At 40.3% G+C, this 16,586-nt stretch overlaps 1 protein-coding gene across 3 annotated transcripts in view; it reads left to right on the top strand.

Annotated features, from left to right (window-relative positions):
• Nucleotides 1-16,586, top strand: part of LYSMD2 (LysM domain containing 2) — a 30,547-nt gene extending 13,961 nt beyond the window's left edge. For all 3 annotated transcript variants that reach the window (XR_012153997.1, XR_012153998.1, XM_073303867.1), the window contains one exon: nt 15,757-16,586. Coding sequence is in view for 1 of the 3 variants with exons in the window: in XM_073303867.1 (XP_073159968.1) it covers nt 15,757-15,805 (49 nt within the window). In the remaining 2 variants the exon portion in view is untranslated. The remainder of the gene's footprint in view (nt 1-15,756) is intronic.

The raw sequence follows: 16,586 nt of genomic DNA on the forward strand, positions 1-16,586 counted from the left end.
ATTGCCTAGCCCAGGTAAGAATTTAAGGAGAGAATGTGTTTATTTAATCAGTGAGATGAGAACCAAAGAGATACACAATGGCCTTCATAAAGATTCCCCTTGATATTCATTACAGCTGAATCTTGTCTCCATAAGTCATCATTCTCCTGCAGAATAGTAAAATGTAGTCTGATGCCATTTATTTTTTCAAGGCTGCGCAATTGTTTGTGAAAAATATACTTGATAGGTCATATGTGGACCTCAAAATGATGCACAGATCTGCATGCTGTGGTGTTGGCCTGAGGCTCCAATAAGAGAAGATTTGGCATCTTATTTTGAGTGCCAGGAAGATCACGTATGTCCGTCCATCACGGAAGACATGGGATCATGCAGAACTCTGAGGAAATATGTTTGGAAGGGCCTGATCTGGCAGCATGCAGGGAAAACTACCACTGACTTCATAGACATGGGAGTTTGTCTCTATTAGGACTGGAGTGTTGGACTGTAAGTGGGTATCAACCTATACAATGCTGGGACATTAGCAAAACTGTGCTCTTATTCATATTTCATAAAGCTAGCTCCTTGGCAATTTCAATTTCACTTCTTGACCATTTAATTGAAAGTGTTTAAATATGAACTACAATTGTTTTTATACTAAATAATAGAGGAATACTTCTCATAATATTATACTGAAGAAGACAGTTACATAATACAGTACTGGTAACAACTTTAGCCTAAGGGTAATTACTAAACTGACCCTTCAAACTAGGCTTTGAAATATTTATGCGTCTCTTTAGCTAAAAGATAATTTATACATTAAAAACCATGAGGCTAGTAACTGCTGACATTGCTGCACACTAGTTCTCTGTAGAAAGATAATTTGATCTGAATTGAAGACAAATATTTTTAAATCCATGGCACATAAACTTAATCATTCATTGTATGTTGTCTCTCATGGCCATTTCCTTTATTCTTGGTAGAATTCCAATCGAGCATATTGCTCTTCCACCATTTCAATATGTTCTGAGAACCTGTCAACACAGTATATACCCAGAGCAATGAATATCCTTCTGATTAGGACTGAAAGTATCTATTGTTAAATAGAGGTACTATTTTCTGGGATGTTAGTCACAAGATATTAGATTTATCACAGCTTGGACTAACTTTTGGTTTGTTTTATGTGGGCACATTTGGGAGCAGGAGATAATGCAGGTTACCTTCACCCAGGCCCAAGGCACCTGAGCAGGCAGCAGACAGAATCCAGTTCTTGTGCTCGAGTGCAAAACTAGGGTACCTGTGGTACTTTTTTGTGCCAATAAGTTGTCAGTAGCATGCAGCAGCTACCATCTGGTGACAGGGATGTAAGGAGTATGGCTCCCCTTGTGCTTCCTAAGGCATTGTTTGTGTCTTTCTTGTCTGGGCCAAATGCCTCAGAATCTCTCTGTTTGGCTAGTTCCTCCAGCAAGGAGCAGGGCACAGTTTAAACCTCTCTTTGCAGAAATAAGATTTATGTAGTTCACTGAGGACCCTGATGATTCCCCAGTACTTCTGATTCATAGTCCTCTGGTAGTTCATGAAAGACCCTGTGGTACTTCTTAGGATGGGTGGTATAGCTTGGTAAGAGTTGGCTCCCTGATTTTTAATAGCTGAATTCCAGCACTGCTTTGTCCTTGGAGAACTTAAGCTTTGCTAGAAGGAAAGTTGACAGACTGTACATATGACTGTACCAACTTCTGCTTGACATGCAGTAAAGAACATTCTAGGCACTGACTTGAAAAAATCTCATAGTGTCAACATACAGTGACCTTAGAAATTGCATTAAATCATACTGGTCCCAGAATGAGGTTTTGCTGCTAATAGCCTTCCCTGGTGTTTGTGAATGCATTCCAGCCAGTCTCAAAAGCAAGTTATACAGTGTGAAGACTACATTATTAAAATACTGTGGTTAAAAAGCAAGGAGACTTGCCTATGGAATATTGTGGTAACTCTGATGTTGAATTAAAAATATGAAGCGCTTGCTAAGTGAGCTGATGATTGTAGTTACAGACCATTTTTGCATAATTGTAGACATTGGAAAAGTGATCAATACTCAGTTAACATCGTGCTTCTGGTGTTGTCCTAAGCAGGACTTATTTTCAGTGAACAAATGGGGGGAGAGAAATTAATGTTTCATTCTAAGACCAGTCTATCTACTGTCAGCCTAGTCCTGCTTCCAAGTTCATCAAAGCATGGGGTAGGCCTGTTAGCTAGAACTAGAGGTACTGGGCACTGTGATAAATTTCTGGTATTTTAAAATAGTTAGCTCAGAACATGCAATAGTGAGCTCAAAATATGAGTTCCTCTCCAGTCAGTGTCTCTGATCCCATCTACAGTGGTGGCCCTAGGAAACTTAGACAACTAAATGTTTTCCATTAGATAATTTAAAACAGTGGTTCTCAAACTCTGGATTGGGACCCCAAACTGTTTTAATGGGGTCCGCAGGGCTGTCATTAAACTTGCTGGGGCCCAGCTCTGTAGCCAAAGTCCAAGCCCCACCGCCAAGGGTTGAAGTCCTCAAGCTTTGGTGCCCCCCAGGGTGCGGGGGAGTGGCTCAGGCTTCAGTCCCCTTCATGGAGTCTTGTAGTAATTTTTGTTGTCTGAAGGGGGTTGCGGTGCAATGAAGTTTGAGAAACCCTGATTTAAAATATTCAAGATAGTCCCTTCAGCAAGAACAGACAGATAAGGAAATATTGTAAATGCTAGAATACCTGTATCTATTTTGGTAAGGAAAAAATTGACAAGATTTCTAACATTTATGGGTTGGTAGCACCTGAAGATCACAATCAGGTTAGGCCCCATTGTACTAGAACCTCTATGAACACATAAAATAACACTTCCTGCCCCCAAAGCATGTTATCGGTCCTGTACGCTGCTTTTCACAGTTCACAGACTTCAAAAATCTCTCTTCATCCAACTGAACATAAATAGCATTCACAAGCCAAAGTAACTTAAAAATAGAAGTTCTAGTATTGTCATATTTTGGTACATTCAGCATGGTGGGGAATGGACAGATACCTTTCAGAGTTTAGCATGGAGGGGATTAATCCCTTTCTTCCAGGTAAAGGTAGAACCACAGTTGTTATTCCTGAGTTCAAGGATTTTCAGTGTTCTGGGCCAGCTGTTGACAGTTAATATTCCCATTTGTGGTATAAGAGGGATTTGCTGTGGGAGGCTAGAGACTAAGTCTGGGAGTGAGAATCAGCAAGGAAAGCTCTCTAGAGAAGAGAGCAGGTGCTCTCTCTTCCTCCAGACTTGACTGAAGTAAGCTGTTCTCTATAACTACTTTGGCTGAGAGAGAAGCCCTGTTGCATTTACATTTGCTACATTTACTTTTTTTTTTTTTTTTAAACTAGTAAAGTGCATCATAAAGTGTTTAAACTCCACCTTGCTGTTCAGCTGCCTTTCCTTTGCTCACCCCCCATTCTCATTTTAGGGGCTAATTTCATGAGGGGTTACTATATGTCAACATTTTTATAATCTGTGAAAATACCACACAGGCCTTAGTCAAAACTTCCCCTTGACTTTATTTTTGCCTAAGAAAGTTCTGCAGCATTGGGCTATTGGTCTATTTGGGAGCACATAAATAAATCTTTCACACAAAGTGTCACTGTCATGGTGTAAATAAACCCTAAATCCTGAACCAGCCAACTTTCAATAGAGTTTTCCAGTAAAAAGATCAGTTTTCAATTTTAAATGGAGGCCTCAACCAGCATTCAGCCTTACATTTCACTGACTCCTGACTAACACCCAATCTGTTTGTTGTAGGCATTGTGCCAGGACTCCTTGTATCAGCTTCCATTTTATACTTCAGAATGCATCAGGTTTTCCTCATCTCACTTATATCATAGAAGCTAACTAAAATATAAGTTCAGGATGGAGAAGACCTACTTGTGTCTTTCCCCCCAAAACACCAATTTTAGGAGCTGTAAGCTTCTCTTCACTGCATGATAATAAAGAGAGCAAATGAATTCAAGAAACAAGCCATAGTCTCATGGAATGGAGCTAACATTGTCAATGCTGTCTCCTTCCCTGTCCAGTGGAGCCAGTCTATGTGAACACTGTGCAGTTGAGACGGTCAGTTGTAGGGGCACAACTGGGAAAAAGCTATGCAATTTCTACCCTATATTCTGTGCTTGCCTCCCCTCTTCACATGGCTGCAAACCCTTCCCACTAGAGAGCTCTTCTATTTTCAGAAGAGACTTCCCCTTCTGGAAGGGGTATTCGTGGTTTTAAATAGTACTCAGTTTTTGGACTGTGGAATACTTAGAAATTTAAACTAAAATCTTCCCTTGGAAAAAGTTTTAGGTGGGTTGCATTTCATACCTTGCTCTGCCTGAATGTTATATTGGGTTTACTTTATTATGATGACATTTGTCTGCTGTTCGATATGACATTTTGTGTATTGCTGTCTTGGTTGCTTGAGTTTTGGCAGTTGGCCTACAGTGTTCCAAATTGCAAGAATCTATTAGATATCAGTCTTCATTTGGATTTGTCCCAGTTCTGAATCAACATACAGTGCTACCCCTTGCCCATTTTTGGCTGCGGATTTGAAAACTGATTGTGGCATAGTTCTCATTCTGCTGTTAATTAACTGACTTATGGTTCCCTATCATACCTTGATGCTAACTACAGTATATAACTACCCTTTGTTGATAGTATTCCTTGGTTATTCTACATAATAGATGCTTTGCCTTCACCTTTAATAGGAGGATTCTTTTCTCCATTTATCCTTTCTTTCATGACCTAATCCTGAAGAGTGCAGAGCATCTACAGCTCCCATTGATGTCAGTAGGACTATCATGTGAATAAGGGTTGCAGGTTCTTGTCTTCAACGTTATGGAGCCACATCATGACAGCAAAAGGTTTAAGAGCCTTTTTCATTCCAATTTCTTATTTTCAGGTGGTTAACTTTTTGAAAAATTTACCTTTGGGTCTGAAATCGCTCATGTTTGTGTTCTTGGCCCAAAGGTAAATTTTTGTCGAAATGCTTTAACTGTTTGAGTTATCCAACGGGGGGAGGGGCATTTTTCACATGAAAAAACAGTTCAGCTGCTTAAAAAAATGCATGGGTCACTCAAGTACGTTTTTGGTCACAAGGAGTGCATGCAGATCTTAAATGCAGATTATAAAGAAAGCCATGTTTTTCTACTATTTTTCTAACAATGTACCAAGGTTGAGCACTTTCTAGACATGTCCATGTTGCTGGAACTCTGTGTTGAAATTCATGCAGCTGTTTATTTAAATGATTGCGCAGTATATGTCTTTATCAGAATACGCAATGGCGCATTCAAATAAATACAGTTGCAGTTGCATTGGAATTTGTGATCTAGATCACACAGGAATAATATTTTTAGGACATGATTAAATGTTTAGGCGCTTGTCATAAAGCTGTTGTTGCCATTTTAGCATTGTAATTTTTGAAGAGATGTTTTGTATCTCAGATAATTGTTTTTTTTTTCAACATTTCTAATGTTATATAATTATCTTTGGAGTGTTTGGCACTCTGAGCTAGTGCTGGGTAGTTGTGTTGCAGTATATTTACATCATTGCTCTTTTGTTATGCCTTTCTGTAATATTCCTTACATATGTTTTTGTGACTCATTTTCATCAAGCAAAAACAGTAGGTGGACTGATTTTCTTCAGACATTTTAATATTTACACTAACCTTTTATCTGTCAATCATTGTGTTAGTAATATACAGTTTGAAGTTGTTGGCAATATTTTCTGTACTGCAATTTACTCTGTTTAAAAAGCCATAGCAAATGATTGGTCTCTTGACTAAAGATAGCTTCAAATGTTTGAGAGTTCTACTGTAGCTGTCTGCATTCTGTTTTGAAAGTACCATAACTTGGTTCCACGTCAGATGGGAAAAAAAAGGAAAAAAAAAAGAAAAGCCTTCTTTGTTATGGAACCATGATATAAACCCTTCTGCATTAGCAGGACTGACAGCTCCTTGCCTGTCCAGTCCTCTGTATTAGGTCAAGCTACCACTTGTCAAACCTCACCCCTAAAAAAGACAAACAGAACACGCTGGAACCATTTTTTCCCCTCTGAAAACTGCTCTGTGCAATGGGGAAATACACTTCCTTCATGTCCTAACACAGCTTATGTGTGTATGTGGCTTTTTTTAAGGACAGTTATAGAAAGGGTAAGTAGTTTCAAGTTCTGAATATTTTGCTAGATATGGAGGTACCCCAGAACTGTGTATTTCTATAACAGAAACTGACCAACTGTTAATGAGACAATCATTTTTTCATTTTTTTAAAGGAGGGGTTTACAGACACACCCACCCCCCCAACTTAGAAAGGTTTTCATAATTTTTATTTCCATAATAAAATTTCCTTCCCCTCCCACAGTCTTGTTTCTCCTGGAATTTTTGCAACTCAAACTTTGGAGCATTATGCTAGCATGTGAAAAACAGTGGGTGGAGGATGTATCCAGGAGTTGGGGAAAGGATGGTGAGAAGCTGCCTAGACAGGGGGATGTGATCAGATGGAGAAACTGAACTATTCTTAAAATGGCCATCATTACACAGTGGCAGCTATTTTAAATGGTTTTAATATGGTTGGGTTTTTGGATAAAAGTTGTTAGAGTACAAATTTGGCGACATAGAAGGATTCATGAGCATATCAAATCCAAAGAGGGATGCATCTTATCCCAAGAAGTAAATTTAACATATGCATAAAGTGTCTATAAGTGCCTGTATAATTCCAATCCAAGGGAAGAGAGCCCTGAAGGTCAAAAAACGCCAGCTCTGTCAGATGGAGTCTTTTGACCTTCAGGGTCACATGGGTGTGTATAGACTTGTCACAGTGCCTCAGAACAGCTATAGTTTTCTGCAGTGAGTGGTCTTTTCTTGCAGGGTGTGGCTTTTTAATTCTTTTTTGCTGCTGCTGTTACCAAGTCTCCCCTGAGCAATTTTTACTGTGTAGGGGTTTTTGGACAACAAACATCCAGTACAACTTGTTAGTGACATTTTCATTTGTTTTTCCATCTACCATCAACAAAAGCAGTATCAGGGCTTTCTAGTGCAGCAAAAATATGACCAAGCAGCCAGTGCTCAACTTTTGAAAAATAAGTGAAGTATTTTACTAGTGAAAAGAGGGGATTAACTTTTATAGCCAAATCCTACTTGCAGGAATCAGGCAGGCAAATTACTGAAGTCACCAGGTCTACTTGCAGAAATAATATAAGTAGGATTTAGTGCCTGATCCACACCCCATTAAAGGCAGTGGGCATTTTTCTTTTGATTTTACTGGGCTTTGGGTCAGACCCCTGGATTGTAGGTTATACCAGATGATCTCATTTTAAATTAGAATTTTCAGCATAGCCTACAATACATTCTCAAAATAAAGTGATACCAGCAGATATTTATACTTCTTAGAAGTAGTTGTAACTGAAGCTTATTTATTACAGAACCTGAACAAACAGTAATCAGCATTAAAATTTGTTTACTAATGTATCTTAGATTTGTGTATTTCCTCCCTACTTGAAAACAGATGGTGCACAAGAGAGCCTTATTACATGGCAGAGTCCAAAGCATTATGGAAGGGCATCATTTATTCAGAAAGCATCCTCCTTGTATTGTACTGTATTTACCTGGGTTCAGAGCAGCTATGCACACGCGGACTTCACAGTGCCGCTTTAAGCCAGTTGCTGTAAGGACTTCACTGGTTATCTTAGGGCAGGGGTGGGCAAACTACAGCCCGAGGGCTGCATCCAGCCCTCCAGACGTTTTAATCTGGCCCTCGAGCTCTCCCTGGGGAGCAGAGTCGGGGGCTTTCCCTGCTCAGCACGGCTCCTGGAAGCAGTGGCATGTCCCCCCTCTGGCTCCTACGTGTAGGGGTAGCCAGGGGGCTCCATACACTGCCACCGCCCCAAGCGCGGCCCCTGCAGCTCCCATTGGCTGGGAACCACAACCTATGGGAGCTGCAGGAGCAGCGCCTGCTGACGGGACAGCACGCAGAGCTGCCTGGCCGTTCCTCTGTGTAGGAGCCAGAGGGGGGACATGCCATAGCTTCTGGGAGCTGCTTGAGATAAGCGCCGCACAGAGCCTGCACCCCTGACCCCCTCCCGTGCCCCAGCTCTGATCCCCCTCCTGTCCTCCAGACCCCTTGGTCCCAGCCTGGAGCACCTCCTGCACCCCCAACCCCTCATCCCCAGACCCACCCCAGAGCCCGTACCCCCAGCCGGAGCCCTCACCCCTTCCCGCACCCCCACCCCCAATTTCGTGAGCATTCATGGCCTGCCATACAATTTCCATATGTATATGTGGCCCTTGGGTCAAAAAGTTTGCCCACCCCTGTCTTGGAATATGTCTAAACTGCCCACGTGGCAGCGCTGTGATGTGACAGAGGCAGTGTAGTCACGCTTTATCGCTAAAACTTTTGTCGCTCAGGGGGGTGTTTTTTCACACCCCTGAACAACTAAAGTTTTAGCACTGAAAGTGGCAGTGTAGACACAGCCTTAGAAGGCTTCGGTGGCTAAGAGATTAATGTAGTGGATCTGGATGCTGTTCCATTTGAGTATTTGTGCTAGAAGTAGAAAAATGCAGTATATGCTCTCAAATTATTCTTTTAGGAATACCTACATCATGTTACAATTAATAGTTGTGGGCTGAATAAATTGCTTGCTCAGCTATCTTGCTGCTGTATTAGTGAGATGTATCTCCTGTACAAACACTACAAAAAGTTTGAAAGAAATCTGTGGTAACTACTTCCAACTGAGAAACAGTCTAATTCCTGTTTCATAATGATGGGTCATCTCACTTTGAGAGTTTTTCTTTTGTCTTTGAGTCATGTGAGATTGAAACATCTTCAAACTCTGATTTTTTTTTTCCATTTTAGCTTAATTCCATCTTATTTATTCTCCTACATTGTCCCACTGTGATACTGACTGGCAGTCCAGTAATATTAACCAGTGCAAATTATTCGTTTCTGGTTAAATAGTTTAGTTAGGCTAAAAAGCCTGGTATCTGGCTTTTGCTTCCATTGAAAACTGACAGTCTCTCTTCTATTGCTGATTTCGGGCTAGGTCATGTTATCTGCACACAGCCTAGGGTAAAGGGAGGTGTATAGGCAGATTTTCCTAGGGAAAGCCCTGGGCGGTATTCAGAAACTCCTTTGTTGCACTGTAGGAAAAATAGTAATGTGCAACCTTCCTTTATGTATTGCACCATTCTGCTGGCCAGTGGGGAAAGCAGGAGAGGTGGAGCTAAAGTCTGGGTGGAAGGAGGACAACAGATGACATAAGAAAACCATTCAAAGAGATGCCACTGATACAAACTATGATGGAGCAAGAAACGCCGCACTAGACTGAGAGGTACTAAGACTGGGTTGCCTCAAGTACCAAGTGCCACAAGTTACAAGACAAGAGCATCTAAAAAAAAAAACAAATATGCAGTCTCAGGGTGGAGGTGAAAATGCTTTTTTCTTCCTACTCCCCTGTGTAAAGGATAGGCAGTCTAGTCCTCAGGTTCGCAAAAAGAAAAGAAGGACTTGTGGCACCTTAGAGACTAACCAATTTATTTGAGCATAAGCTTTCGTGAGCTACAGCTCACTTCATATGCTCAAATGATTAGTCTCTAAGGTGCCACAAGTACTCCTTTTCTTTTTGTGAATACGGACTAACACGGCTGTTACTCTGAAATAGTCCTCAGGTTGCCATTCATGGGGACTGTTGCCTGAATGACAAGTAATTATCAGAGTAGGACTGCTTACTATAGCAGTCTGGTTTCTTTATACTGACATGGCATGTAGAGGAACGTATTTTATCAGTCTAGAAAACCAGCAGCTCTGTCTAGCAGTTAGAGGAGAGGAGACAGAATTCCTGGGAAATATATTCTCTGCTTTACCAATGTGTGACCTTGAGCAAATTACATAGGTCCTGTAGCTTACTCATCTGCAGAACTGACTTAACGTTTACCGCCTCCCAATGCTTTTGTGAGAAATGAAGCAAGTAAACTTTTAACAAGGGTGACAGGTGCCATAAAGGGATGTGTTCAACGGGTCCCCTGTGACTAAACTGAAGGGAAGGTAGGGTGATTTCCCTTCTTTAGATAGAGTTCACTTCACGGTGGATACTGCTGACTGATCCCAGATGTTCATAAAAACAAAAAAGTCCAGAAAGCAAATATCTTGCCTTTAGAATGCACCAGATATGAGATATTTAAATAGGATTTCTCAGGAACAGAGCCCCTCACTAGGTCCCTCCTTCCCCATTTCTATTGGTACTAGTGGTAGGTCTACGCAGCCTGCGGCAGCAAGCTTCCCACCCTGGGTTGACACACTGAGGCCATGTCTATACGTACGGTGCTGCAGCGTCGTAGCTGTACTGATACAGCTGTGCCACTGCAGCGAATCTGGTGAAGACGCTTTATGCCGACGGGAGAGCTGTCTCTTGTTGGCATAATAAAACCCACTCTGAGTGGCAGAAGCTGTGTCGGCGGGAGAAGAACAAAGTGTGACTGTTTCTAGCGGTATGTATCGAGACTTCAGCAGTCATTTCTCTAGTACTAGTTCTCTGTACAGTCATCCATTTTGATTGCAGATCAATTTTAGAATCATGACGTGTATGAATGTAAATTTATTGTTCTTTCATACCAAAGATCCCTCTTCACAAGAACAAGATGCGTTATATTAATAGAAGAGAAGGTGGAAGTATCATTAATTTTTTGCACTGCATATATGGACATTGTCATGTTATTTGCTTGTTATTTTGAGTTTGATACTGTGTGTTGCACCTGGATGTGCTGCTCATGGACATTGATCAGTGTTCAGTACGGGCCCAATTCTGCCACCCTTTCTTCTGTTGAGTATTAAACTTTCTCTGAGTAGCCCCATTGAACTGAGTAAGGTATTACTCAGTAAGGATAGTGTAACAGAGCCAGATTCTTCTGTGCTCTCAGAACTGTGAATGTTATTGTGCTGGTTGGAATGTAATGAAAATAAACAGCAAAAAAAAAAACGATTGAGAAGTCCATATTACTATAGTTAAGAACATGCCATTCCAGGGAGCCATTCCAGGGAGTCCTTGAAATTCCTGGTATTACTAAACACATTCAAAATGTGGGAAAACCACTAGATCATGCATGTAATTGTAAATAGAGAGATGGTTATGGAAAAAGGTAATTGTAACACAAGTAGCAAAGGCTTCACCATGAAGTTTTTCAAAAGCGGACTGCTGTCACTACCCTGCACAATGCTGTCTAAACCTAAAATACAGTATTATTTACTTTTCATTAAATATTAAGCTACAGAATGATTTGAGATAAGATGTATTGCATACCTATAAACAACATTATCTCTTTCAAATGAAGTTGTAGGCCTACTGGAAATTACTTTAAGGATTATGTGAGTAAATATTTACTGAAGTAATGATCCTATTTACATAATTGGCAACGCCCTTCAAGGAGATGAAGGACACAGCCAAAAGTAAGAGTGGTTTAGAATCAGATTCTTCCTTTATTGTGTCTAAATCCTATCTGCATAAAAGATGAATGATAAAAGCTTTTGAGCCAGCTGCTACAAATGGAAGTAGAGGGCTATATCATAAATATCTATTCTGTCCAAGCAGTTACTAGAGCAAATAGGGGGGGTTTTTTTGGGTTTTTTTTAAATCCAAGCAAAGCGCAAAGTCTCAGGGCAGGGGAAACCCACAGATTTTTTATTTAAGTGTATGATGAAGGAAAGTGAAATGTAATATGTCAACAAAAACTTTATTTAGAGAAATATTTTAGTCACATAGCACTAGATCATCCCTCCCAGAGTAAAACCCAAAGGAACGAGCTCAGTGAGAACATTTTGTAAGGATGCCCCCACTCTGTTTAAATGGTGGTGTGAAAATAGTCTCCCCGAGGGTGGAGGCTGTAGGGCTCACCTTCAAGCTAGCAGATACCTCAGGGATCATTGTGGTTTCCAGGGAATCCTCTAGAGGCCAGAGCTTTCCACATTGTCCAGAGAATGGTGCTGTGGAGGCAGCCATGTTCCCTTCCTTGTGCAGGGATAGAAGGAACAGTCTGGACTACCTTACAAACTATGGTCTCTAGCCTGAAAAAACTTGTCTGTCTTCACTGCAATTAACTCAGGCTGCTACTCAGGTGTTGGCCCTAACCCTTCTCCTGAATCATGTAAAATAGGGTGCTTTCAGTGTGGGTCAGCTGGTCCATCCTGTGCTATCGGCTGAAGCCAAAAGCAAAGCTTTCACTTGGGCAGCTAAACTGCTACTTTGTCCTAAGGAATGCAAGCTAAACTACTCCACTGTGGATAGCCCAGTGCTTCCCCCCATGTGCCCAGAAGGAACCAGTTTCTGAACAATCCACTGGGAAAGAATTGGAGTGGGTCAGCTCACTGCAGCATGAAGAACCATGGGATATGCCCCCAGAAGTCCTAGTGGCACACATGGGTGAGTGAAGCACCAGTGAGGACACAGTAGCACAAGTGTGGCTGCTCATATGGGGTACCAGACACCGGAGTTAATGCTACCGTGAACAATGAGGTCCCATTGCACAGTGGCCAAGAATAGGTGTCTCCAGGATAGAACTTGGATGGAACTTGAAGTAACAGCATCTCTCAGGGCAACTTTTGTAAATGAAAGTTTTATACTGAGACTGCATTTAATAAACATTTATCAGATGTTTTACTCTCCTACTCTCTTTCCAGCTCACTGCTTTGTGGGAAGAGGCAGGAAAGGGGACCTTAAATTGTTTTTCAGTAATCCCCCTACTTTTCTAGGCAGAGTTCTTCTAGCTCTGTATTTCTCAAAAGACCCAATAAAAATATTTCTAAGACAGATGTGTACAGTTATTTGAATTTTGCCTCAGTGATTACCATGCATAGGTTGTTACGCCAAATCAGATATTCCCTGTACCACATTCTCCCTGGTCCTCTTTTATCCATACTTGACAAACATACCTGCAGTATTCTTTTGATTGATGAAAAAAAAAACATAAGTTCAATTATGTATGTTTAATAAGAGTTTTGTAATGTTGGGATTGAAAAAAATTCATTTGCCTAGGGCAAGTTGGAATCTTTCCTGGGGACATGTGCCATCAACTTCGATAAAACTCAGCCTTTGATTTAAAAACAGTTTGTAGCTCTTCTGATTGCAAAGTTAACTGTCTAAATAGGAGCCAAGGGTAATCAATGCACTGCTATGCAAGTTGGCAGAGATGCAGCTTGAGTGCCTCTGCTGCTACTCAGAGCTCTGAATAATGCATACTCAGTGATAATCCACAGGCTGCACAATAGCAAAATTGCTTAACCAAACCGTTCCATTCCAATAAGATGATCAGATCTTATGACATGAACACTTCGGCTGCATTTGTTTGAACTAACAGCTTGGGGCTGGGATGCTGTCTTTTTATTTTTGTATTGCAGTAGCACCTAGGAGTCCTAGTCATGGGCCAGGACCCCATTGTGTTAAGCAGGGTATAAACGGGTGAAAAAAAAAAAACAACAACAACATCATCTGCAGCAAAAGCTAGCTATAACTTTTTGTAGAGCTTAGACTTTTAGATCATTGAGTGTGATCTCTGCTGTATATCACAGGCTATTAAATTTAGCCCTGTAGTGAACCACCCAATAACTTGTTTGGCTAAAGCATCGGTTGCATTTGGCTAAAGCACTTGCTCCATTCTCTGCTGGTGTTTTATAAATATTAATAGTTACAGCACGGTAAGTATCTTAAGTGTTTCCAAACTATAGGAGGACTGAAAAATTAGAAGTTTTTCTAGACACTTAAATGTTTAAATAACAGAAGTTAAAAAACTGAACAAGCATTTTAAAAAGCAATGGCCAGACCATGTTTCCTTAAGTAGCAAACACATGGGTGCATGTTTTTAAGTCTTTTTTACATAGATTTCCATCATATGATGCAGGCATGCTTTTGGTACATTCCTTCTATCTGCTATTGGAAGAAGGGAAGATAATTTCAGATTGGAATTTAACAGACATAGCCAAGTATGCTTAACATGTTTGTTAATTAAACATTTTGCACAGTAGGTGCATATTGTGTATGTATGTGGGGAGTTCTTGGCTTTGTACTTAAAGCATATTTTGTTATAAACACTGCTTAAATTGCAGCAAGAGGGGTTTAGGTTGGACATAAGGAAAAACTTCCTGTCAGGGTAGTTAAGCCCTGGAATAAATTGCCTAGGGAGGTTGTGGAATCTCTCATTGGAGGTTTTTAAGAACAGGTTAGACAGTCACATGCCAGGGATGGTTTTCTAGACAGAATATTTAATCCTGCCTTGAGTCCAGGGGACTGGAATAGAAGACCTCTCAAAGTCCCTTCCAGTCCTATGATTTTATGTGCCAGGCCTCCTCCTCTGCTGAGCTGAAGCTGGACAAGAGTACTTGTTAAAGTGAGCCCCTAATTAATATTAACAAATACCACATTATGTAGTTGAATTTCCTCAGAATCTATTTGATAGCAGTGCATTTTTATGTATTACAGGCTGTGGAACCCAAGTCTTGACTTTCTTTGCCTCATTGTTGGCTGAATTTATATATGAATGCTTTTTATACCTGCAGCTTACCAACTGAGTCCAAATGACAGCCATACCGATTTCTTGGCCTCTCAGGCTGTTTGCTTTGACACTCCTCTTTCCCAATTTCCTTTGTTTTTTGTGAGGTCTAAAAGTACATGGTTCCTTAGTGAAAGTGTTGCCAGTTGAAATACAGTCAGTTCCATGTCATCCACAAATTATACAATTATGATACAAATGATGTCCTATAGTTTGTTCCTTTTAAGGAGCACAGAAAAAATAGTAAGAAATTTTCTTCCCCAGGATCTCTTACTCATACCCTGTTTAGCTGGTGTTGCATTTTTAATTTGAAAGCTAACAATGTCTGCTATGTTTACCACCAAAATCAAATGGGTCAATATTTTAATGAGCTATCTATCCTTCCCCTCATAATCAAATTATTCTAGATATAAGGGTTTGTGCAAATCATTGAAATTTGTCTAAAATTTACTCTTCAGAGTGGGTTTTGATTTTTGAATGTAACCTTTCAGCCTCATCCCTCTCCCCTGGTCTGCAAATAATGTAAAGGAAGATGGCCAACTCAGCAGCTGGCCAGAGTAGAATGGAGGTTTTTACTCAGCTAATCATTCTGGGTTACAGGTTTACTTCTTCCTGCTCCCAACTTTGGGTAGCCTTAGAGGGTATCACTCTAAGTTCTTTGGGGGGCAGGGATTGTCTTTACTTCATGTTTTCACAGCACCTAGCACTAGGATTCCAGTTGTCTTACAGTAGTGCCTAGAAGCGCCTATAATGATAATGCACAACAGCCTCTTTCCAAGAATATTCTTGTCATTCACACCAGTGATCTAGGAAGGCAGGGGAGAGCAACATCACTAAAAATGGGACAGGTTCTGCACTCACATGTCCCTCACGTTGCTTCCTGCAGAATTGGGGATGTAGTGAATGTAAAGTTTAGCTCACTATTCCTGTTTCCTACCACAGGTTCTGATGATGATGATGAGTATTGTGCTGCTGCTGCTTTTTAACCTACTTTCAATTTCATATTCTTGTTGAAGCTGTTACTTAGTATCTATAATGTTACTATACAATATACATAGTGATGTAACTACAGCTGTAGAAAGTGGTCAGATCATTGTGTTTTATCATGGATAGATGTGGGTGTCTGCTTTATGACAGCAGTTTCCTGATAAAGAGACTTATGTCAATTATACATCTTCCTAAACTGACTGTGATGTTAATTTCCCCCCCTACAGAGAGGAGGATGAGGAAAGTCCCTATGCAACTTCTTCCTATCACCAGTAGATGACGGACACATGATGACCTGCAAACATAGAACGAAGATACATTTCTTAAAGAACTATATAATTGATTCAAAAGCAAGCCTTTCAGACTGATTACCGCAGTGTACTTTTTACAAGTCATGAATGGGTAATTTCACTGACTAATTGCACTGAAATTATTTGACCTCTTCTGCAGGTTAATTTCCTTAAATTATATCAACAAGAGGTGTAAGCCTTCCAAAACTAGCAATTGCCTTCATATTTCTTGTGTGTAAATTGTAGCATGGTAGCACCAATATATCCTTGAGGTCACTTTTATGCAGAATGGATTGAGCTTTAGTATACATTTTGTAAATACTTGTTAAGGTAAAGTGTGAGATTATTTGATTAAATATTTATGGAGAAAGTTATGCTTATCACTGGCAAACTTAACTATATAAAAGGACTGAAATTTTATGATAATTACATCTTGATTCTGCAGTCCCAATGCAGGCAAATTTGCCACAGAAGTTTTGCCTGCAGCAAGGCTGCAGAACTTATCCCTAAATTTTGTGTAAGTGTGCATATATAAATAACATCTATGTGTTCCTGTAAAGGATTAATTTTAGCCTCGATTTTGATTGGGTAAAGAAAGCCTTTAGGGGGAAAATAAGCTATTTGTTTTGGGAAAAAGTTATAGTAAGAGGTATTTTTCTTTGTGTTATAGTGACATTTGAAATGTTCATAAGTGTATTCTTGTGTGCAAATATATTTTCAGTGTAATTTTATTAAACAAAAACCCCATAATAAATTACTATTCTTCA

Source organism: Lepidochelys kempii, chromosome 10, assembly GCF_965140265.1.
Source record: "Lepidochelys kempii isolate rLepKem1 chromosome 10, rLepKem1.hap2, whole genome shotgun sequence".
Classification (NCBI taxonomy): domain Eukaryota; kingdom Metazoa; phylum Chordata; order Testudines; family Cheloniidae; genus Lepidochelys; species Lepidochelys kempii.